At 46.3% G+C, this 23,524-nt stretch overlaps 1 protein-coding gene across 1 annotated transcript in view; it reads left to right on the top strand.

Annotated features, from left to right (window-relative positions):
• CDYL2 (chromodomain Y like 2) overlaps positions 1-23,524 on the top strand; it is a 153,985-nt gene that overhangs the window by 97,068 nt on the left and 33,393 nt on the right. The window contains exon 2 of the mRNA XM_027618671.2: positions 7,375-7,963. Within this exon, the coding sequence (XP_027474472.1) occupies positions 7,375-7,963 (589 nt within the window). The remainder of the gene's footprint in view (positions 1-7,374; positions 7,964-23,524) is intronic.

The raw sequence follows: 23,524 nt of genomic DNA on the forward strand, positions 1-23,524 counted from the left end.
GTGCCTTATTCTTCTTACATTTATTATTTGGAATTCTTCTGTAAGGAATCTTGGTCTTTTCTTCCCCCATTTGTTTATTTATTCCAGAGTCAGCAAACTTTTTCTGTAATAAGCCAGATAGCAGACATTTTAGACCTACGGGTCATGCAGTCTCTGTTAGTTTTGTGGTTTGGAACACCCATAGATAATACATAAATGAATGGGCATGAGTATGTTCTGATAAATCTTTATTTTTAAAACAGGCCTGGGCCAGATTTGGCCTGTAGGCAACTTCTGATAAGTAATTCATTTATTTATATCAAATGAACTCATGGATATTTATTTTACTCTTTGGGTTATAAATGTAGTACTCTCACTATTTATTTTCTTATTCAAATTGTTCTAGCTTTGGCCACTGGGAGCTCTTTCAGTTGGTTCCTTTTGGCATTCTCCCATCATTCGGAGCTTATTTATTTAATTTTTAAATACTTTCTTATTTTCTGGCACTGCAGGATCCTCAAGGTCATTTTTCAAATGGGTAGTTGTATATATTTTGTTCCTTAGCACATGAGATGTCTTCCTCCTTCCTTTTCATCTGAAGGCCCACTTCAATGGTTTTAGAATTCTTAAGTTTACAATATTTATTTTTTTCAGTGTTTATTCTGGTATTTTAATGTTCTCTGAAGTCTGCATGATTTTTTCCCTATCATTTTGGATAAGGGAGAGTTGGGGTGTGAGGGTGAGGAGTTTAATTTTTTGAAATTAAGTTTTGTGTGGCGTCTGGGTGGTTCAGTTGGTTAAGTGTCTGCCTTCAGCTCAGGTCATGATCTCAGGGTCCTGGGATGGAGCCCCGTGTTGGGCTCCCTGCTCAGCGGGGAGCTTGCTTCTCTCTCTGCCCCTCCCCCCCCACTCATGCTCTCTCTCTCAAATAAATAAAATCTTAAAAAAAAGTAGTTTTGCAAGAATAGGAATAAAGAAATAAAGTCAATTTATTCTCAACCTCTGCCTTCCCCATCACGGAGATCTTTCCTTGACCTACAGACTCAAGAGACAGAGATTTCCTCTGGTAGGCTTTAGTTCTTGTCCCATTTTGGTTTTTTCCCCCTCCCAGACTTACCTTGGTTGGATCTCTGTTGACCCTCCTGGATGTTTGTTTCTCATGTGCCTTAAGGTTTTCTTTAAAAACTGCTGTGTCCTTGGAAAGCTTTTCAAGAACCTTGTCTCTCTCAAAGATTTGATTTTCTGCCTGTTGATTCTGTCCTTTCCTGGTTCTGATGGGAATTTTATTTCTTTGCTTGTGTTTTTCTTTTGGTTTCCTTGCATCCTTTCTTATGTAAATGAGTCTTTCATTTCAGTCTCCTGCTCAACCGGTTGGTTTCATTTCATCATTTACCTTTCTTTCTCTCTCTTCTAAAAACAGAGTTCATATTTTCTGCCATCTTTGAAAACACGACACAAACCCTATGTAAAAATGTGCAGTAGTGCTTTTCCTAGTTACGATTTTCCGAGAACCTTTAGTGATGATCGTGTTCTGATACATTTTAGAAGTTCTTGCAGATGTGTCTGCGACGGATGTTGTTGCCAGGTTTTGCCGGCGTGTTCTTGATCAAAGAGAGATCTCTCTGGGTCAGTGTTTTCCAATTGAGGACTTCCCACTTGGTGGGAATTCCTCTTGGTCTCTCATCACTTGGATGCTACTGAGTTCCCTGCTCAGACCCTCACCTGGTGGCTAACTTAAATCACATGGCTCTGAGCCGAATTTCTTGGTCCAGCAGCTATTTCTCTAGTGTAGGTTTGCTGAACTGAGTGGGAAACGCTGCCTAAATTTACTGCCTTCTCTGATGAGATAATCTGAAACAATCAGTGTTCCTGACCTGAAACAGTCCATACCTAGTTGCTTCCCGGACCTGTCCTATCTTTATCCTTGCTGAGGACCTCGTACCCCAAGTTGTAATGACGAAGTCCCCGTGCCTTTCTACCCCCAAAGAAGTTGTCCCAGGATATTGAAAGGATACAGAGAGGTCCTTGCAGGTGTGGGGCTTGAGGTCCAGAATCTGGGGATGTGTAGGGATGGCTGCTCTGGTGAATGTGTGGGCACACAGCAGGTGTGGGCCTTTTCCTTTATTCTTTCTTGCTCTTGCTATTGGCATTCACAGGGCAATCATGTCTTAGTAACACAAAGTTTATCAATCCAGTCCCATCTGGTGCGGGAGGCATTCCTTCAAGAGTCTGGAAAATCTTTGGTCACCCCAGGTTTCTGAGTTACTGTAATTTCACATGCTGTTTTTGTTTGGTGGGAAGCTGGGATAGGAATATGATTGATGATTAGTCTGTTTCCATTTGAACCAATGGAGAATTGGAGCAGAAGAGGAGGGAGGCCCCCCCATGGCAAGTTAGGAGAGTCAGGCCCAGGAGGCTACTCCTAAGGCACGTAAAGGTGCTTTAGGTCTTCTGTGACCTTGGCAGCGCTGAAGGCAAGCATCTGAAGCTGTAGATACACTTTCAGCTTGGGTCCTCAGCCAGGTTGGGCCCACTGGACAAAAGCGGGTGGTGGGTATAGTGCACTCACTGAAAGCATGGGGTCTGGAGCCAAGACGCTTTGGGCCAAGTCTTAGCTCTCTGCTGATTGTCGGAGGTGGGGCCTTGGCCAAGGGCCTTAACCTCTGGGTGCCTCAGTTTTAACCTCTCTTAAAAAAAGGAGAGAATAAAATGACCTGCCTCCTTGGGTTACTGTGAAGATTGAGTTCGTGTGTATAATATATAGTCAGTCTGTAGGTATCACATACAGCAGCGGCTGACACTTCATAAATGCTGGATGCGTGTGAGGTGGTCGTATTATTTGGACTGGCCTGCTAGTGGAAGGTTGAAGAGGAAGGTGGGGAGCGACCTCTCTCTGCTCGGAAAGGCCTCTCCCTGGTTCAAATTTTTTCCACCTCCGAAGGCCCTGTTCGGTGTTTGCTTAACTTGATCTTTCTCACGGGAGCCTTTCCTGCCCGTCCGATCCAAGTGGCCCCATTCCCTCCGTCACTGTTTCCTGTCTTACCTTCTCTTCACTGTCATTTGTCACCACATGTTACTTCATGCTGGCTTATTTAAGGGCTGTGTCCCCCACCAGCCCGATGGCTTCCCACTGGTGAGGCGTGGCCCCGGGGGACTGAGGACTCCAGCTGAGGAGTCTGACGAGCGAGGGGTCCCATCTTGACTCACCACCTACTGACTCTGTGATCCAGAGAAAGTTACCTACCTTCTGTGAGCCTCAGCTTTCTCACCTGTCCAGTGGTGAGAGTCATGCCCAGCTGCTGGCCTGGGTATGAAGGTGAAGTCTAAAACCTCATGAGTGCTCAGCACAGTTCCTGGAACAGCATGTACCAATAAAGGTGATGATCATCATTACTTTTCCTAATGAGAAAGCCATCCGCTCATCATTGCGGTGGTGGTCATAATTGCATTGGAAGCTCCCTGCCCTCTTCTGCCCTAGGAGACTGTCTCATGCTGGCTGGGATCACAGGGAGTAAATGTTAATTAATGATTTGGTTGAACTCTGAGAAACAGTTCAAGGTCTCAGACTGCTTTATCTTTGAAAGAAAGGAGCTGGTGGGTGTGTGTGAACACACAAATTTTTAATATCATTCATGTGTTTGTCAGTAATTACAAGAGGAAGGAATTGATGGCTGTTTCCATTTGGAGGGACTGGACTTTAGGGAGTGCGGGAGGCCTTGCGCTGGTGAGGTGGGAGGGTGGACCTGGAGGCCCAGGTCTGTGTTTTCAACAGGTGTGAGGTGTCAGAGGACAGTGGAAGAGGCTGGGAGACCTTAAGGGGAAGAAAGGAGTCCCCAGACAGCGAGTGCTGCAATCTTAGCAAGATCATGTCCTAAATCATGTGGGCTTTTGTTATCACCAGCACAAATTAGAATTCTGCTTCTGTTTGAGAATCTCCTGAGAAGAAGAAGTAAAGAGGGTCAGAAAACCTATACAGGGATGTAAAGAAGGCAATAAGGTCCCTGGAGATTACAGATTCCAAATATGATGGGAAATTCGGAGGCAGCTTTCTTCTAAGCTCCTTGTGAACATTTTGGTCTTTCAGTAAAAGCAGTTCATGTTGTGAACCTGAGAGAAATAGGCTTTGTGAACCTATTTTACAGATGGGGAGACTGAGGCCCGGAGAAGTTGGGCAACTTGCCCAGGGTCATGTGGATAGAAAGTGGCAGAGCCCACAGTTTCCCCGCACAATCAGGCTATTAGGGATGGTCTTGTTAATACCGTCTGTTGTTGGGGGCGCCTGGGTGGCTTAGTAGGTTAAGCATTCAGCTCTTGGTTTTGGCTCAGGTCATGATCTCAGGATGGTGAGATCGAGCCCCTCATTGGGCTCCATGGTCAGTGTGGAGTCTGCTTGAAATTCTCTCCTTCTCCCTGTGCCCTTCCCCCTGCTTACCTGTGCACACACACACACCCTCTCTCTCTAAATAAATAAATAAAATCTTTAAAGAAGTACTATTTGTTGTTGGTATTGGGTTAATTTAGGTAGAAATGGCTGTCAAGCCACCCAGTGGCTTTGTGGATGGGAGCAGAGGTGGCGGCAGTAACCTTTCTGTTTCCATTTGTGACTGTGACTCAATTCTCCAGTAGCTAGGAGGGAAGAAACTAAGCCCCCCAGCCGCAGTGTGGCCCTCGGTAGCTGTGCGGACACTGCGCCCTTGCTGACTCCCCGGTCTTCTTGAGTAAGGCTGCTCGGCATAGCTGTCTCCCGTACTCAGAAGGACTTATGTAAGCAGGTTGACTCTCCTTCCCAGGGAGGAATTGATATCCTTAGGGGGTCATATGCTGCAGGGTGGAGAAACATTCTGTCTTTAGATACCACCAAGGTTTGTATTCTCAGGAGGATATGCAAGATTAAGTGACCTTTACCAAGGAATGAAAAACTGCTTATTTGTATATTCTCCACAACCACCCTGTGAGGTAGGTGCTGTTATTTCCCCCTTGCTTGATGAGTCATATGAGGCCTAAAGAGGTTTAACTTGCTTAAGAACACATAATAAAAGGCTTACAGGAGATTGAAACCAGATAGTCTTGTTCCATAGCCTTATACTAGGTTTGTTTTGATGAGTGAGTGCCATCCATCCATCCGCCCATCCGTTTCTGCACCAACCTCTTTACCCTCCCTTTCACCCATGAATCCAGTCATCTGCCCATTTACCCATCCTTCCATTCACCCACAGCCCCACTCTCCACCCAGGTGTCCATCCATCCACCAGCCATCCATTTTTCTATCCATCCATCCATCCCACAATCCACCCATCTGTTCATTCATCCACCTACCCACCCATCCATTGTGTTGGCTGTTTGTCTAACGTGGTTTTCTGCTTCATCCTGGGGAATAAGTTTCTCTTAGGGAAAAAGTTTCTTCATATGCTTTCTGAAGCTGGAGACCTCCGTGCCAATACAAATCCCTTAGCTCCTGAAAAATATCTGGGCTTCCTTCTGATACTCCTAGGTTGGTGTTCTTGAGAATGCTGCTATTTCAGGTAGGGCCAGGGTGCTGTTCACCTTCCTCCCTCTATAAACCTGCAGCGCATTTTCCCCTTCAAAGACCTCCAGATGTGCAAGGCTTCAGACTCTTCCAGAAACACTCTTGACTTTCTGAAGCATCATCACAAATGAAAACTCATCTTGCCCCATTCCTTGATCCAGAGATTGGGAAGTTGGATTAGTTTGGCATGGTTTTACTTTTTAAAACTGTTATAGAGTTTGTGTGATACATCTAAAAATTATGTAATAAATCTAAAACAGATGTTCATGGAGCATTTTGTAAGGAAAAGAACTTAATAGAAATAGGCCAATTTGATTGTAGATAAATCAATTAAGGAAACCATTTAAATTGTCTCTGAAGAAGCAGTGTTACGAAGAGGCAGTATGGCCTTGCCATTTGCATATTTATTAAGTGCAAAGCAGTGAAAATCATTTAATTATTTTGCATAGCCTCTTTTGTACTTCAGCCATTGGGAGGCAATCTCACTTTTCAACGTTTTTTTACTTTTTATTGTGGAAAATTTTTTAAACATAAAAATTCAGACATGTACACATAAACAGTCATATAATTAACCCTCATGCGCTTGGTACCCATCTTGAAAAATGATCAACTATACCTGTATTCACTTCTCCCTTCTGACCTTGTTTTTCTGTTCATGAGTTTCAAGGGTATATTCCTCACTCATTAATTTCACTGGGTCAGAATTCCATTATGTTGACGTTGAAGTGTAATGAACTTTTGAATGTAGTTGTTTCACTTTTTCATTGAAATTTAGCTTTTGGGGTGTAGAGTATTGGGAATTTTCTGTCTTTTTTTTTTTAATTTAAAGAATTTCACATCTAGGGCAAAGTTGAAAAAATAATAAATGAACCGTCGTGTATTCTTCCCCTCAACTGAGCAGTTATTAGCATCAGGACTGGCTTTTTTCTAAGTGTGTTCTTCCATGAGAATCCTTGAAGACAGGGCAGATTTTCGTACTTTTGAAGGTACATAGACAGTAGCACATGGCTTTAGACCCAGACAGATAGAGGTTCAGGTCTCACCTCTTAGCCCTGCATTGTAGGCTGGTGGGGGAGCTTACTGTGGGAGGGGTCAGGGAGGGGTATTGGGCTTTGTCAATTCAAATCAGTTTGGGTCAGTGTGGAAGATTTTTGTAGCTTGTGATTAAGGAAATAAGTTGGAGGTGAGAGTGGTTCAAATCCCAGCTCTGCCCTTACCAGCTTGGGACTTGGTTGAGTGACCTGACCTCCCTCATTTCCACAGTATAGACCGGGGGTAGAAAGAATACCTATTGCACTGGGTTATCATCAGGGGAAAATGCAATGGGACCCTCCCTCCATGGCCGGCATTTAGTGCCTGGCCAATGAGTGTGACTAAGCATTCGTATTATTATAAATAAGGATACATTTAGCATAGTGCCTACCATGTAAGTGCTCCATAAATGTTACTTACCATAAGTAAGGGTGAAAAAGTCACACCAAATTGGTCTTTAAATGTCTGATTTTACTTTGGTGCCATGAAAAGAATAAAGACCTTTAGTGAAAACTCGCACTGTGATTTCAAGCAAGAGGAAGCCTCGGATGGACGGGCAGATGCCACCAGCCAGGCATGGCATCACATGGTTGTCATGGGGGGACGGCCGAGGGCCTCTGGTTCCATTCAGTGGTGTCCTAAAATAAGCCATCTTTCTTGGACACTCCTGGAAGTGTCAGCTTCCAGCATTGAATGGCTCGCCCAGGGCTGGGCAGGTGCTTTTGTCCTGGCTGTGGGCTTTGTGCTGTTGTTGCCTGGGACTGATTTCTTCCCTCTGTCCTTTTTTTTTTTTTCTCTCTCTCTCTCTTTTCTGGCTCTCTCCTCTTGTGTCCCAGGTCGAAAGGATTGTAGACAAGAGGAAGAACAAGAAAGGGAAATGGGAGTATCTTATCCGATGGAAAGGTTACGGAAGCACGGAGGACACGTGGGAGCCAGAGCACCACCTGCTGCACTGTGAGGAGTTTATCGACGAATTCAACGGGCTGCACGTGTCCAAGGACAAAAGGACCAAGTCAGGGAAGCAGGCCAGTGCCTCCAAGCTCCTGCGTGACGGCCGAGGCCCGTCGGTTGAGAAACCCCCCCTCAGACCTTCAGAATCTGGAAAGAGCAAAGGGACTTCCCATAAAAGGAAGCGAATCAACCCTTCCCTGTCCAAGCCAAAAAAAGGCTATTCAGCCAAGCCCCCTGCGGGAGGCGACAGGGCCGCCAAGACGGTGTCTTACAGGACTACCCCCAGCGGGTTGCAGATAATGCCGCTGAAGAAGGCTCAGAACGGGATGGAGAATGGGGACGCCGGCTCCGAGAAGGATGAGAGGCACTTTGGAAATGGGTCCCACCAGCCTGGCCTGGATTTGAACGATGTAGGAGAGCAAGAACTGGCCGAATGTGCTGTCAACCATGGGGCACTGGCAGAGAACGGGCTCGGTACGTGGCTTGTCTTTCCCTCCTGGGTCTGGGGCTTTTCATGCAGCGTAGGAAGCTACATAAGATTCCCCACCCCACCCCCCACCCCAACAACCCTGACTCTTAGCCAGGTAGTAATTCTCCTTCCGTCTCTCTCACCGAGGGCTGTGTGGCCTTGGTCATAGGCCCACACTGGTTACAGACACCTGTGCATGGGGGGAGGCCAAGCTACTGGTGCTCCAGTCAAGGCCTGTAATTGGGCTGAAAATTCCTGACTACTTGAACATACCCAGGGCCATGGTAACTGCTCTCGAGCCTCTGTTTTGAGGGCAGCTCCCACGTCCTCACCTGCCGGGACCTGAGACTCATGTCCCCAGAGGGCCAGTGTCTCTCTGGGGTCGCATGCACTTCCCAGGGAAGAGCATGCTTTCAATCTCATTGAGCCTTCCGCAGTGTAGCCCAGAAAGGTGGGGGTCTGCCCCCCTTCTCAGACCCAGTTTGGACTGAAATTCTCCAAACCCGTTCTTAAGCTGGAGCCTCTTGCTCCTCATCTGTTGCTGGCCCGGGGGATCTGGCCCCATGTCTGTAGAGGTCCTGGATGCTTCCCCGACCACATCCTCTGCTAATTCTTTGGGTTTGCACCTTCTCCTTCCACCCTGGAAGCAACCCAGCAAAGGTTACGGAATTCCTCCGTTTTACCAGGTGCCCACAGGCAAAGTTAAGAGGAGGCAATGACCCAGGTAATTAAAGCTCCCAAACCTGACATTTCCTTAATAGTGAAATTACTTCTTGACTAAGCCTTAGCGGATCTTCCAGGTTAGCCATCTGTAGGCGTTCCCTACACTCGCTCATTTCTCAGACACTTGTGTGTCTAGGTGGTGGCATTTTTCTCTTTAGCTGTCAGAACCTAAGCCTCAGGATGAGCGTGGACAACCCGGGCCCAACAGGGAAGGGACATCTGATGCCCTGGGTGGAACCAGAGTGTATGTGGGCATAGAGGTGTGGGACGCAGGTGGGACGGGCTCACAGAACTCCCAGGAGGGGGCAAATGCACAGGAGAGCGATGGTGACTTTAGAGTGCCAAGTGCTCAGGGCATGCCCCACTGCCAGAGCGGGGGCGCCTTTAGGGAATCTTGCCAGGGAATCTGAGCGATCTGCTTTGAGGTTCCTCTTTCTCCAGAGAGAGGAATTTCACCCAAACAAGATTTATTTAGCAGTGTCTGCCCCAGATTGACTCACGTTTCCGTCTGGGGATCCCTGATGCTGACATGACTCTGCCTGCTAGCATATGTAAAAACTGTTTGTTTTAAAAATTCATCTCTCGGGGAGGAGTGGGCTTGTGTCAATGAGGCCTGGCATAAACATCCGTGTTTGACGTTCCCCTGACAGCTGCCTACGGGAGAGGGATTCCCTGTCTCGGGGAGGACGGCTGGTGAGGGGAACTTCTGAGGTTTCTTGGGTGTGGATGCAAGGAACCTGCGCATGATGCCCCGCACCCTGGCTGGTAGCAGTCCCCTGCCCGGCTCAGAGTGTGGCTGCTGCAAGAGTGCGAGGAGAAGCGGGGGTCGGGGGGGCGGCTTGCTGACTGTAGCCACCAGCCTGCAGGGTGGAGCAGAGAAGCCAGGCTTGTAGAGAAGTCTAGACGGAGGTACACCTCTCATTCCACATGACTTTCCAAAGTGGGGCAGAGCTCCTTGCCGTCTGCTCTCCATTTGGGGCCTCGTCGATGCCCCCTGGTTCATGATCTGCCGATGGGGCATGGTACCCCACAACCGGGGGGGAGGGTGAGGACGCGCCTGCTGGGATCCGAGGTGGCCTTGTTAAACCCCGTTCTTAACTCCAGAATGCTTCTCTAGACCTGTCTTGTCTCTGGTCTCTTGTTGGCCTCATTTTTCTCACCGCTGTTGAATGCTCTCTACTTGGGCCTGTACCTGGACAGAGAGGAAGAAAATACCTACTTCTATTTTGTTCTGTTTTGGGCATGCTCAAAGGGCTCTTTGGCTTAATTACATTCCATGGTATTGGTGTCCTTGAGATTCCCCTGTAAGGTCAAAGCTGCCGTTCTCACATTTTATGTGTGTAAGATCACCTAGCACCTTGTTTAAAATGACGGTCCCAATAGAGTCTGACTTAGTAAGTCTGGGGTGGAGCCCAGAACATGGGTTTTTAGCAAGCACCCCAGGTGACTCTAATGCATTTTGAAACGTGCTCTGTGGCAAAATGGGGGTGGCAATTAAGGCTCACATTAGATGTCAATTTAAGTCAATTCAATGCTTTTTTTTTTTTTTTTTTTTAAAGCTCCTCCTAAGGGTTAGTCACCATGCTAGGTGCTTGGAGCGATAAAAAGATAGGTAAAGACTTCTCCCAGTAAGATGAGAGTGGATGGCTCCAGGTCAGTGTTGAGAGGTTCCTGAGAGGTTCAGTGGAAGAGGTGACGTGTATATTACATACATGGTATAGCTTTGCCATGCCCACATTCACATCCTCTGTGGTCACTGGGCTGATAAATTCTCCAAGCACTATCAGCCTTTAACATTCTAGTTAGAACTAGCTTACTATCTTAGGTCTTAGGATAACTGGGGAAAAGGAAAGACTGGGAATCCTTAACCAAAGAGAGAAAGCGATTCGGGGTTCTTAGCTAAGACTCAAAACAGAGGGGTTTTGTGGTTCCAGAACTTGCCAGCAAGGGGTCAGAGGCGTAGTCAAGTAAAACATGGCTCCACTTACGTTTTCAACCGGAGGAAAGTCTCGATGCAGCCAGTGTCCATGCCCACGTGGAAACTTGACTGTTGTCTTCCTCCCCATTTCCCTCACTCCACTTTTCCCCACCTCCACCAAAGGATCTGGTGCCTAGTGGCACAAGGTGAGCCAGTCGGGTTTGCAGCACAGAGAAGGGACTATCCTTGGCTCCCAGAAGGGGCTGGGGAGATCCTGGCTTCGCCTTCCCAGCATTTGTTTTGGGGGTGGGCTGTTGCTTTTTATATGATTTTAACTTCTCGTTGGTGAATTAAGGTTCTGCATACAGAAAAGCAACTTATGTAACACGTTACTCATTTACTGCTGACTTCCCTGATCTGTGCTGTGGGAACAAATGCTAAATTGGGGCTCTGGCGGGTGGTGTTTTGGTTTCAGCCTGCATTTTCCCCAGCGATGTTTGTGAAATGTGTGCAGCGACTGAATACTGCTCTCGATTCTGACTCCTCTGGTAATGACAAATGGCTCTGTGGTCCGGAACCATCTGCCTCAGTATCCCTTGGGGAGCTTGTTAAAAATGGGCTCCACCCCAATCGAATGAATCCAGATCTCAGGGGCAGGGTGTGGGTTATGCATTTTAAATGCTGAATTTTAACTATACAGTCATTGCAGAGGAAGTATTTGGTTTCTCAGCAGTGGTTCATGGATCCATTTGCTGGTAGAGCCAAAGTTACACGTTAGATGCTAAGCTTATGGAAGTGGGAATGTGATTTGGTCCTCCAAAGGTTTAAAACTTGACATCACTTCTTGCTGATGCACTTTTCCACCAGGCATCTCTCTCTGTCTTACACTCTCTCTCCCTCTCTCTTTTTCTCTAAAATAGACCGGTTTCATCTGTACGGAAAAGCTGTTGAGTTGGCTGGCTTCTCTCCTGGCCTGGTCCAGGAGAACTGGCTCGCTCACTCTTGTCTGATACGGGCCAAAGCATCAGTACTTTTTAAGATTCGGATGAGCCTCTAACCTGTGGCAACATCCCTAACTGCGAGCCAGCATTCCACCCTGAGCGCGAGCACAACCCACAGGTGCCCAGCTTTCTCCCGAATGTCCGTGAAGCCATTGAGCTTCCAGTGTTGATGCCAAGCCTGTGGCCCCACGTTCGCTTTTCTTGGAATTCTAGAGAATCCTTTCCTTGCGTCCTGATAACTGTTGCCTGTCATGCAGGGACTGCAGCTCGGATGCTGCTTGATTCAGTGTTTTCAGAATGGTTCCTATCACTGAATGAGTCACCCCACACAAACAGGCAACATTTGCCATTTCTCTCCATTGATCTTTTAAAATGATCTCAGCTTTCACTTCTATAATGTTTGTTTATCTCTTCCCACTCCTTTTCCTGCGTGATTATCATTTTGCCCTTCACTGATCATTGGGGAATAAGCATGTTTTAAAAGCACCTCAGGACTCAGCAGGAGCGTGGGTAGTGCCCTGTGGCTTTTAAGAACTTAGGGCTCTCACACATGGAGCCGGCATCAGAATCCCCTGAAGGGTATGTCAAAACACAAGGTTGTTAGGCCAACCTGCCAAGTGTCTGATTCAGTAGATGTGGAGTAGAGCCCGAGAGTCTGCATTTCTAGAAAGTTCCCAGATGCTGCTGCCGGTCCGGGGACACCACTTGCAGATCTACTGCTCTAGACTAAAGAGCACCAAGAGGGTTGAGACGAAAATGACAGATGGTAGTTGTGAATACCAGTTGGTGGTACTGGACAGAGCGGGAGTGCTTTTGCTCTGGACCTTGAGTTGGCATTCACAAGAATCCTAAGTTCAAAGTTTGTGAAATGAAAAGTTAAGTTCAAAGTTTTAGAGGATGAGAACTCCCCTACGATGAGGCCTTGGGGTTTACGAAGTACTTTTTATGATCCTCATATGGTCCTGAGAGCTAGCTTTGGTGGTTCTACCCATTTTACAGAGGAGGAAACTAAGGGTATGTGTGCCCAGGTCGGAACTAGGAGAGAAATCCAGGCAATTCGACTCCGGAGCTGGCCTCTCCACCACTGCCCCTCTAGCTCACGAGCAGTATAAGACAGTTCCTAAAACCCTGATCCCTGACAAACACATGCCCTGATTTGGGAGGGTGGGGGTGCTGATGGGGCACTTGGACTTACCCTTGTTGCTCATTACTGGAAGGATAGACTCCTAAGCCTGAGACAGTGTGACTAACTCTGTGCCATTAAGTTTGAAACTGTGGACAAGATGGCCATTCCCTAAAAAAAAATACAACTTAAGGAAATGAACTCAAGGACGACCAGAAAACCTGAATAGACCCATAACTATTAAAGAAATTATTAACTCCATCATTACGAAGCTCTCAAAAATAGCAGGAAGAAGGCAAACAAGGCCCAGATGGTTTTATAGGCGAGTCTACCAAATACTTTAGAACAGATAATCCCTGTCTTATCCAAATGATTGCGGAGAAGAGAAAAAAAAGGAGGCACTCCAACTCCTTTGACGAGGTGAGTGTAACCTGGATTTCCAAACCAGACAAGGAAGGGAAGAGCAAGGAAAATCATAGGTCAGTTCTACTTAAGGATATAGTGCTCACAGTCCCGGATACTTCCTCAAAATCGTGACCTCCAGAAACTTCTCACTCCATGTCCTGAAAATGACCCCAGTTCATGACCTTTAGAATCACCACTGCTTCTTGAGGTGCTCAGCCTGCCTCCGGAAGAGGCCTAGGGGCTGCTGGCTCCGAGTGTCACGGTCAGCAGCTCCCAGCCATGGAGTGAACCACATCAGCGGCCTCTTACGAACGCAGGTATCTGTTTTCCCTGGTACAGGTCCTCTTGGGACACACTTTAGACACCCACTCCCAGGCCCAGACTCTGACCAGTCCTGCTGTGATTCAGAAGTGGGTCATTTTCCAAACCAGTAACAGCAACAACTGCAGCCTAGGGGGTTGGTCCGGTTTGTCTTTCAAAGTGTGGCAAGTAAGTGGTGGGTGCTAATGAATGAACTTAAAACTCTCTTACGGGGTAATGTGAAGACCTTCCAACTTGGCCGCTGCCTCGGAGCGAAAGCACCAGACGGGGATGGAAAATCGGACTGTCACCTGACCCATGGGAAGTCCAAGGGGGAAATCAACATTGGGGTCAGTTCCCCACTCCTGGATTTGATTTTTGGCATCCAGAGAAGCTGATGTCAGGATTCGGAAATCGACTCATCACTTTCCTTGTCAGCTCAGATATTCTCTTCCCCTCTCGACTACCTCAGAACAAGTCTTAGGAACTGTTCCCAAGCCGCCATTCATCAGTGGTGAACCCAAGCAAGTGGGTGAGCAGTGGAAGCGACCTCTACCCTGTCCCCCCCGGAGGGTACGAGCAGTAAGGGGGTGCACTGTCTACAGAGGGTCTCAGAACAGAAATGAAAATCAGCCTGCCAACTTTGGTGAAAAGCTCCTCCTCCCCGTCGGGATGGACCCCCAGGCCCATGGCTTATCCCCACACCCCCAGCACTCGGACAAAAGGCCAGTCTTCTTTGATGATTATGATATTGGTGGTGCTGAGCTCCTCCTCTGTGTCCGGCATACGGAATAGCATTCATTCCCCTCAGCGTTTCTCTGAGTTAGCAGCGGAACAACGTAGCCACACAACAAGGTTTGCCATGATTGGCCTTGCCTCTAGATGGGGAAACTGAGGCTCAGTCAAAGAGGTTGAGACACAGGGAGTCAAGGGGAGGACTTGGGGCGTGGTGCCAGGCCCAGCGATGCTAACACTCTCAGAGGTCTGTGAACAGTTTTAAGAAGGAAAAAAAGGCACTGCAGCGATTTAAGTTCAAACCAGCACATGTTTCCCTGTGTCCTGGGGCATGATTCTGGTCAGCGCCCCTGGGGCCTGCCTCTGAGACATCTGTAGTGGTTCCAAAGATGCTGACTTGGCGTTCCAGGAATGGCTTGTAGTGAGCGATTCCCCTGTGGGCCTCAGATTAAAAGGAACACACACCACACACACACAACAAGAATCTGAGGCCTTGGTGAGAAGGTGACATCCAAGTAAAGACTGGAAATGATGAGAACATCTTGATTTAACTTAAAAACCCATTTGTGTCAGGCATGTGGATCTGCTTCCCCTTTTGAGCTGCCCGGAGTTTTCCAGTGTCCAGACTGTCCTCTCTCTGATAGACATTTTAAGCTGCCTCCAAAGACACCCTCTTGCCAACCCTAGCTCTTGCCAAGTCTTCGTCATGCTTTTCCAAGCTCTGTCGTTGTGATTTCAGTTTACAAATGAGCCTGAGCCTCTTCTTGTTTTCCTGCCGGGGGTGTTTCTCTCCCTGCTAGTGGCCCGAACCTCGTCTGGCCACCAACGCTCAGTGTGGTGGGTAGACCAAGGCATTCGTTTGCATCGCCTCTGGCAAGTGGCTCAGCCTCTCTGGGCCAAGTTCCTCATTCATAAACTGCAGATACAGTCCTGTCTCATGGGACTAGGGTACAGAATAAGTGAACTCCTTCACAGAAAGCCCTAAGAATATTACCTGCCCTAGGGTAGACATTTGATAAATACTAGCTCCTATTATTTCAAACCTCTCCCGGTTTTCTAGCTGGATCTTTGTATTTTCCTACTTGCGTTTTAGAGCACTTAACAGATTGTGGGTATCACTCCTTTCTAATAGATGTTAACTCAACCAGTCCTCGTCGAGTGACTGTGATATGCCAGGCACTATTTAGACAAATAACTCTAGTTCCCAGTACCACGGAGAGATAAGCAGATGATCTTGAAGTAACTATAGGCAGGGATGCCTAAGCCATCTTGGGCAGGGAGTTAGAGAGGGCTTCTTTTTTTATTTTATTTTATTTTATTATGTTATGTTAGTCACCATACAATACATCATTCGTTTTTGATGTAGCGATCCATGATCCATTGTTTTCATATAACATTGTTTTCGTGCTCCACGCAGTACGTGCCCTCCTTAACACCCATCCCCGGGCTAACCCATCCCCTCCCACCCCCCTCCCCTCTGAAACCCTCAGTTTGTTTCTCAGAGTCCAGAGTCTCTCATGGTTCGTCTCCCCCTCCGATCCCCCCCTTCATTTTTCCCTTCCTTCTCCTAATGTCCTCCATACTATTCCTTATGTTCCACACATAAGTGAAACCAGATGATAACTGACTTTCTCTGCTTGACTTATTTCACTTAGCATCATCTCCTCCGGTCCCATCCATGTTCATCCTTTCTGATGGCTGAGTAATATTCCATTGTCTATAAGGACCACATCTTCTTTATCCGTTCGCCTGTTGAAGGGCATCTCGGCTCTTTCCACAGTGTGGCTATTGCGGACATTGCTGCTATGAACTTTGGGGTGCATACGGCCCTTCTTTTCACTACATCTGTGTCTTTGGGGTAAATACCCAGGAGTGCAATTGCTGGGTCATAGGGTAGCTCTATTTTTAATTCTCTGAGGCACCTCCACACTGTTTTCCAAAGAGAGGGCTTCTTGGAGGAGGTGAGGCACAAGTTGAAATCTGATAGAAGGAGCCAGAATGAGTCAGGAAGAAGGCAGGGATGGTAGGGCTGGTGACGGAAGGCACGGGGCTACAGAGCCAAGGATCCACATGTGGGTGCCTGGAGCCATATCACAAGGAATGTGGCAGTCCAGCCAATTGTAGTCTACCCTGCAGGGGAGGCTGAAGCTCCAGGGAGTTCCCTGTGCAGTCAGGGTTGGCTGGAGAACCAGACAGGTGGAGCCTGCAGTAGGAGGGTGTTTTTGGATTCTTTCTGGAAGAGGCTGAGGAAGTCCTTCATAGAACCCAGACTCTGCAAGGCCTCCAGAGCCTACCCGATCCAGCCTGCCTGGCGCCCTGTCCACACCTGTCTCCCTGTGCTCTGTGTGTGTGTTCCCCTCCCACCAGCCCTCATGTGGGCGATTGAGCTCTCCTCCTCCTTCATGGCTCACCCAAAGAGCGATTCCCCGTGTCAGTCGGAGTCCAGTTTGTTTGCACACATAGAGCAGTATTTCTTCATGGACAGCACGTACCTCAGTGTGTAAGGGTCACAACCTGATCATGTAGTGCTCTCCGCTTCCCTCACTCCATGCGATCCTGAGCTCCATGAAGGCGGGCGTGGTCTCTGTTCTGTTCACAGCTGTGTTTCCAGCACCTCGCAGTGCTGGGCCTTTTATAGGTGCTTAAGAAACACCTGCCAAATGAGGGAGTGGATGCATGAACGGACAAAAGGGAGAAAGTGAGAATCCCTTGCTGCTGTAAGATGTGGGTCCTGTGCCAGGTTCACCCCGCCGCCCCCGTTCACTATGTCACTGTCATCCCCCCCCCCCCCCCACCTTGGGCTGTCCCGCGTTCTCACATTGCACTCCCTGCTCCTGGGGACATGACATGGAGAGCTAATGTTTTGTCAGGTTCTTTGCAGCAGCAACCCCCTTTCCCTTGTCTTTCTGACAGTTGCTTTCACCATCCGCCGTGAGGGCCCTCCTTGCTACGCTTCTTCTCCCTTAATATTCTGGGGTCTCGCAGGCTCTTAATTAAACGCCTGAGCTCCCCCCTCCACCGCCCCTGGCCCTGCCCCTCCTGGCCCTGCCCCCCGTCAAGAGTACCGCGGGTCCATTTCTCAGAGTGCATTTCATTTGGGTTGCATTTCTGTGTTTTGTGTAGTCCTTTGCTATGGAAGAGAATACGCAGTGGACTCCTTAATAGAAATCCCAGTTGCAGAAAGGATTAGATTTCTCGTTTAAACTTGCTGTCAACTCTGGAGGTAGCTGGGCAAGGATGGCCTTGCAGACAGAAGGTCTGTGAGTCAAGGACAAACTCTGCCTCTTGTGGAGGCTCTATCCCTCCCAGCAATTCTAAGTAATGTTGGAACCTCAACTTCCCTAAAATTCATGACATGTCAAGAGGCATCATTATAACATGCCAGATGATGGCTAACATGACTAAGTATGATTTTTAAAAATTCATCAATTTGGACTTTGCTTTTGAATTCAGGGATTCTGTACTTGGGGACTGGGGCTGGGACCGTGACCAGCTTGAAATAACACACACATATTGAGTTCAGGGGCAGGTTGGGTACTTTGAACTCTTCGTGACACTAGTGGGTGCAGTGACAGAGGGTGTTTTCAACTTCAGGTCCCCCCCTCGTCCCCTCTGAAGATCCTGACTGCCCAGCCATGCTTCTGTTGAAAGACACCGCTGTCCCCAACTGCTGGGTCTGATTCCTTCCGATGCGCTGGCCGTGTAAACCTTGCACCCCCACTCCCACCCCCGCCTTCCCCTCTCGGGGTGCTGTCAGAACCGTCCACAACGCTTTAGGGATCTTGGGTGAGTCAACCACAGACCAGGAAATGGCTCTCATGCACAAGAACTATCACTTTCTCTTCTAAGAACTGCAGCTGGAAAACCCTAACCCTACAGTCAACAAAGTGATGGTTTCGCTCAACTGTGGAACTGATGAGTCTTCTCTTTTGTTTACTTTAAGCCTTCTTACCACCCACCCCTCTGCCATAGTTTGTAGCTGAAGGTGCTCCAGTGTGACTTACCCTTAAGGTGGTCCCAGCCGTCCCACCTCTCTGTGAATCTGTCTGCTTCCCGAGGCACTGATCATGACTGGAGTAGTAGGGAGAATGGGCAGGACGGGTGATGCCTGGGCTTGCATCTTTCCATGGGGCCAGTAGCAGACCCCTATCCTGCTCTCCGGCCTCTTGTTCTCACTCCCTCTCCTTGGGTTGGGAGATGGAAACTTCTGCAGATCCTCTATTATATGTCTAGGACTTATTCCTTAATCCACTCATTGATTGGGTTCAGCAATGCCTGAACCATGTCTGTGTGCTGGGCTGCACTGGTCCTGGAGATTTAAGAATGACCAACATGGCCTTTGTCTTTATGACTCTGTCTGAGGGTGGGGTGGGAGTCAGACAGTCCAGAAGAGGTATGTCAGGATTTACAAGGTATGCAAGATAATTATCCTGCAGCATGATGACCTGCACTGTCCAGTATGGTGGCTACCAGTCACATGTGGTGAGATTTCAGTTAATGAAAATTAAACATAAATTTTAAAATTTCAATAGCTGTGTGCAACTGTTGGCTGCTGTATTGGGCAGTGCAGGCATAGAACATTTCCATCATGGTGGGACGTTCTGTTGAAAAGCAGGATCCCTGTCTGTTTCTGCCCATCACCGTGTCCCAGGTGCCAGACATCTCTTAGGCACTCACTAATTATGTGCTGAGTGGATGGTGGAAGGGAGAGTAAAGGCTGTAAAAGAAGAAGGATGTACAAACAGCCACAAGGAGAGGGATGAGCTGCTCTGGAAGACTTCCCAAGCAGGTAACAGCAGAGCAGCCTTGAGAGGAGTGAGGCCTTTAGCGCATGGGTATTCCAGAACAGAGAAGGGCTCCGGTTTCTTGACCTCTTCCTTCTGTGTTCTGATGGCTCAGACCATGAATGGTATTACTAGTTTCTGTGCAAGGGAAGGAAAATTCATAGCACTGACATTGTGTTGTTTCCCTGGGTGTCTCTGAAAGGTGAGATCTCGCTCAGCTGCCATGAGGCAGAAGGGCCAGGTGTGATATGAGTCATCTAGGTGTAAGATCAATCTGATTTCAAAAAAACAAATGTTTTCACGCACGGGACTAGTACAAAGGTGTTGAAGTGTGACCAGTACATTGAGAAATGAATATGGAATGCATCCCAACGTCAGGAGTGTTAATTACGAAGTTGGCACGTGGTACAATGGAGTTGCTCCATTTGTTTTTCACTCATTCATTTCCCTGATGAGCACTTCGTAGAGCAATTGCTATTTACCAGGCACTGTGCTCAGTCCTGCAGGTGCAGAAGTGAGTAACTCTCAGGCTTGTCCCCAGAGAGTTCAGTGGGGGCATCAAGCAGGTGTACAGATGATGATAACACAGCAAAATGAGGTCGGCTTGGTAATAGCATCACATGACACCTGTCCAGGTGTAATGTCCAAATTTTCCTTCCTGCACTGTTCAGTAAAGACTGGGCTCTTAAAGAAAAGCAGAACCAACACCAGTGGGATGGCCCAGGACTAGTGTTAGATTTGAGCCCTGGTGCTTGAATTAAGCATCAGGTTTGACATCAAGATGCTGGAGGTTAAACCCTATCCTGGCACTGTCTGATTGGCATGATGACCTTGGCTTTTGGTTTACTCTTCTGTAAAGTGGGGATAAAATTGTGTCTTATGGGGTTAGTGTTAGAGTTAGATGAGGTAAGCTATGTGAATTGCGTACTAAGTACCCAACAACATATAGGTATTGCATATAGTGAGCCATCGAGAGAAAGGACTTTGGAGATGAGGCTGTACTGACCCTGAAGTCTCCATTTTGGATAGTTCTGGGCAGGTGTAGAGATCTCTCCTAGCCCCGCTGCCTGTGATAATCAAAGAGGTGCCTGAGTTCCTGAAAGAGACCATGTAAGTGTGGAAGTAGCATGGATAGTGCATCCCTCAGTTGGGATCCTCTGGTGATCTGTTTGAACTTTCCCTCCCTTCCTCCCTGTGCCCTTCTGCACCTGAGGTTTGACGTGGTCTTGGTGGGGAAAATGGGCAGAGACCCCGAACCCTGCCTGGACTGCACGTGTTTCCTGAAACCTGATACTGTGTGGTAGAAGTCTCCTGTGGTCCACCACTCGTCTACGCCGTCCTCTGTGGCCCCCTCCAGCCCTTTACCTCTGCCCTCCCCCATCCCAAGGCAGCTTCCCTTGTTTTCCTATTTCTCTTTGTGGATCTTACAAACTGCAGTGCATTTCCTGACACACCTTTCCTTCTTGTGATTGATAGCTGCACGCCATTTCTTGATAGTTTTGGAGCCGTCCCTCCATTTCTCAGTTGATTGGCCCAGTTTCCTCTTCCCTATAGCTGAGCTGAGATGACTTTTTCTGTCTTTAAAGGTCTCTCCTTAGGGAATCCTTCACCCACCTGGATTCTTTCATCTTTTGTTCAATCTGATCATCTCTATCTTTTAATATATTAACCTAATCTTCTCACAGATTAGTGCAATTATTAATATATTTGGATTTTTTTTCTATTTTGCATTCTGTTTCTCTGCTCCTTCTCCCATCCCCATTCCCTGACATTTTGAAGCTTTTTTATTGAACTGCACATTTTATAGGTTCCCTCGCACTAGGCTGACTTGGAAGTCAGCCACATACTGTATTTGTATTCTTAAATTTTAGCATTCATACTCAACTGTGAATTTTTTTCAAACAAATAGGATGTCCTCCTATTGGATATAGCAAGGAGGATACTACTTGGCTTTAAATTCTCATTGGACACCTTGTTTTTGTTTTGTACACCCAATGTTGTTAAACACCAAAGATTGTGCTTATTATTTTCAATACAAGTGATTACATTTATGAATTTTTTTTCACATATTGAAAATTTTTAAGACCAGTTTTGTTTCTTGAGTCCTGTGTCTTCCTCTGAATTAACTGTTTTACATGGTGAAGTTTCTCTTTGTAATTCCTTTAGACTCTGGTAGATAAATGCTGTTGGCATTGGGGTATCTGAAAAATGCCCACTTACGCAGGCCTTTAAATGCTGTTTTAGCTGGGTATAAAAGTCTTGGTTGGTACTGGTTTTCTCAGCAGAAGAAGATGCTGGCAGAAGTTCCTTTTTTTTCCCAGGCCAGTGTTGTCACTGTTGCTATCAGTCTGTAAACCCTTCCTGATAATGTGATTTTTTTTTTTCCCTCTCCAGGCTACATTTTAAGATCTTCTCTTTACCCATGACATTCTGCAGTTTCATTATCATTTGTGTCTTCATCTTGCTTAGTAACCAGAGTGCTCTTTCAAACTAAGAACTTGCCCTTTTTTTTAAGTTCTAGAAAATACTCAGCTATTACCTCTTCATATATTCTTTTCTTAGAGTTATCCCATGAATGGAATTTTAGTTTGATTCTTATTTTGCAGGATATTTGTTTAAAAGTGTGTTTGACTTTTTGCTTTGAAGTAATTTTAAAACTTACAGAAAACATCGTAAAGAGGCTCTTTTCACATTCATTGGGTTTTTTTAAACATTTTAATCATGTTTGCCCTCTCTTTCTCCATATGTTTATGTATATGTATGTGTATATATGTTTAGATATAGACTTACATACATACACACTCAGAAGTTACTATAATTGATAAGTTACTATAAATTATATACAGATTATTATTCTTTTTCTGAACCATTTGAGTATGGATTGCATGCATCATGCCTCTTTATCCCTTAATATTCAGTATGGGTATTTTCTAAGAAAAAGGATACTCTCTTAAGCCACTACAGTACAGTTACAAATTTCAGAAACTTAACATTGGTACAATAATTTAATCTATGATCCATTTTCCAATTTTTTCTATTATGGTCCAAATTTCTTCCATTCCAATCCCACTGATTTCTTCCTCACCATTCCCAATCCGTATTTGTTTGACCCTTCTTCCATTGAGTGAACCCTGTCTCTCCACAACATCACACATTTACTCATTTGCTCAACCCTATACTGCCTATAAAATAATTCTGGAATTGTTCCACCCTAAGCTCTGTGAAAACAAACCCACTAGGGGGAGAGTTCAAGGGTGTATAAGTCATAATTTTGTATTCAAAAGTTACTTATATTGGTTCTCTACCCTCCCCCAGTGTGCTTATGTTATTCATTTGAGAGAGGATTAGATTCCTCTCTTTCTGTTTGCATTCAGTTATTCTTCATCCTCCCTGATTTTATTTTCTTGACATGCTTTAATATACTTACAGGACTTAAAACAGAAAAAATGTACTCAGAACAATGTCATCTCTCCCCTCCCCCTTCTCCTCTATTCTCCCTGCCAAACGGCTTGTGCCCACTTATATTTTCATCATCTTCTGGTATATTCCACCTGTGTTTCTTTCTAAAAAAAAAAATCAGATTTATCTCTTTCCCTTTTTTTCTTACACTAAATGTGAAGTACTTTTGCACCTGGTCTCTCTCCACTTGAAGATATATTTTGGAAACCACTCCCTATTAGTGCATAGAGAGAGTGTTCATTCTTTTTTACAGCTGCGTAGTATTCCATCGTGTGGATGCACCCTAGTTTCTGTCCCCAACCCATGCTTCAATATTTAAATAGTTTCCAATATTTTGCAATTGCAAAGAGTGCTGTAAGGAGTCATCGTAGGCACATTTATTTTTGTACTGTTAGAGATTTATGTTGATGTCATGTTTCCAGAATTGGATTGCTGGCTTGAGAGTAAGTGCATAAACAGCTTTGTCACATGTTGCCAAATTCCCTGCCATTGCTTTTATGCCATTTTGCCTTCCACCCACAATTAAGAGAATGCCCGACTCCCCACATCCTCTGTAGCAGAGCAGAGTGTCAGGATTTTGAACTTCCACCAAGTGGGTGGGTGAGAAATGGTGTCTCAGTGTAGTTTTAATTCTTACTCCATTATTTTGGGATTTTAATTTGCATTATCAAAGAAAATTGAGGTTTTATGTTTAAGGGCTATTTTCATGTAATATTTGTAGGTGCCTGCCCCTATCTTCTGTCCACTCTTTGTTAAAGGAGGAATTTGGGGCCTTCTGTCTCGTCTTTAAAACTTCTTACAATCTGGGGGTCTTAGTCTTTTATCCATGATATGCAAATATTTTTCTCCCATTTGCCATTTTTCTTCTCATTTGTTCTTTACCTTACTACCACCCTTTTTTTTTTCTTCTGTTTTTGTTTGAGAATTTCTTGTTTATTTTCAATGAATCTATTTTTTTTTCCCCTTTCATCTGTCACTTTGAGCATTCAAAACATTCCTGTTTTAAAGTCCTTGTCAGATTGTTCCATGATACTCATTTTATCTTCTTTGGAGTAACTCATGTCATAAGTGTTGATTTTGTTGGCTTGGTTTCTAAGCGTTAGATGTCTGCAGGTTTT

This window comes from Zalophus californianus, chromosome 17 (genome assembly GCF_009762305.2).
Source record: "Zalophus californianus isolate mZalCal1 chromosome 17, mZalCal1.pri.v2, whole genome shotgun sequence".
NCBI classification, from domain to species: domain Eukaryota; kingdom Metazoa; phylum Chordata; class Mammalia; order Carnivora; family Otariidae; genus Zalophus; species Zalophus californianus.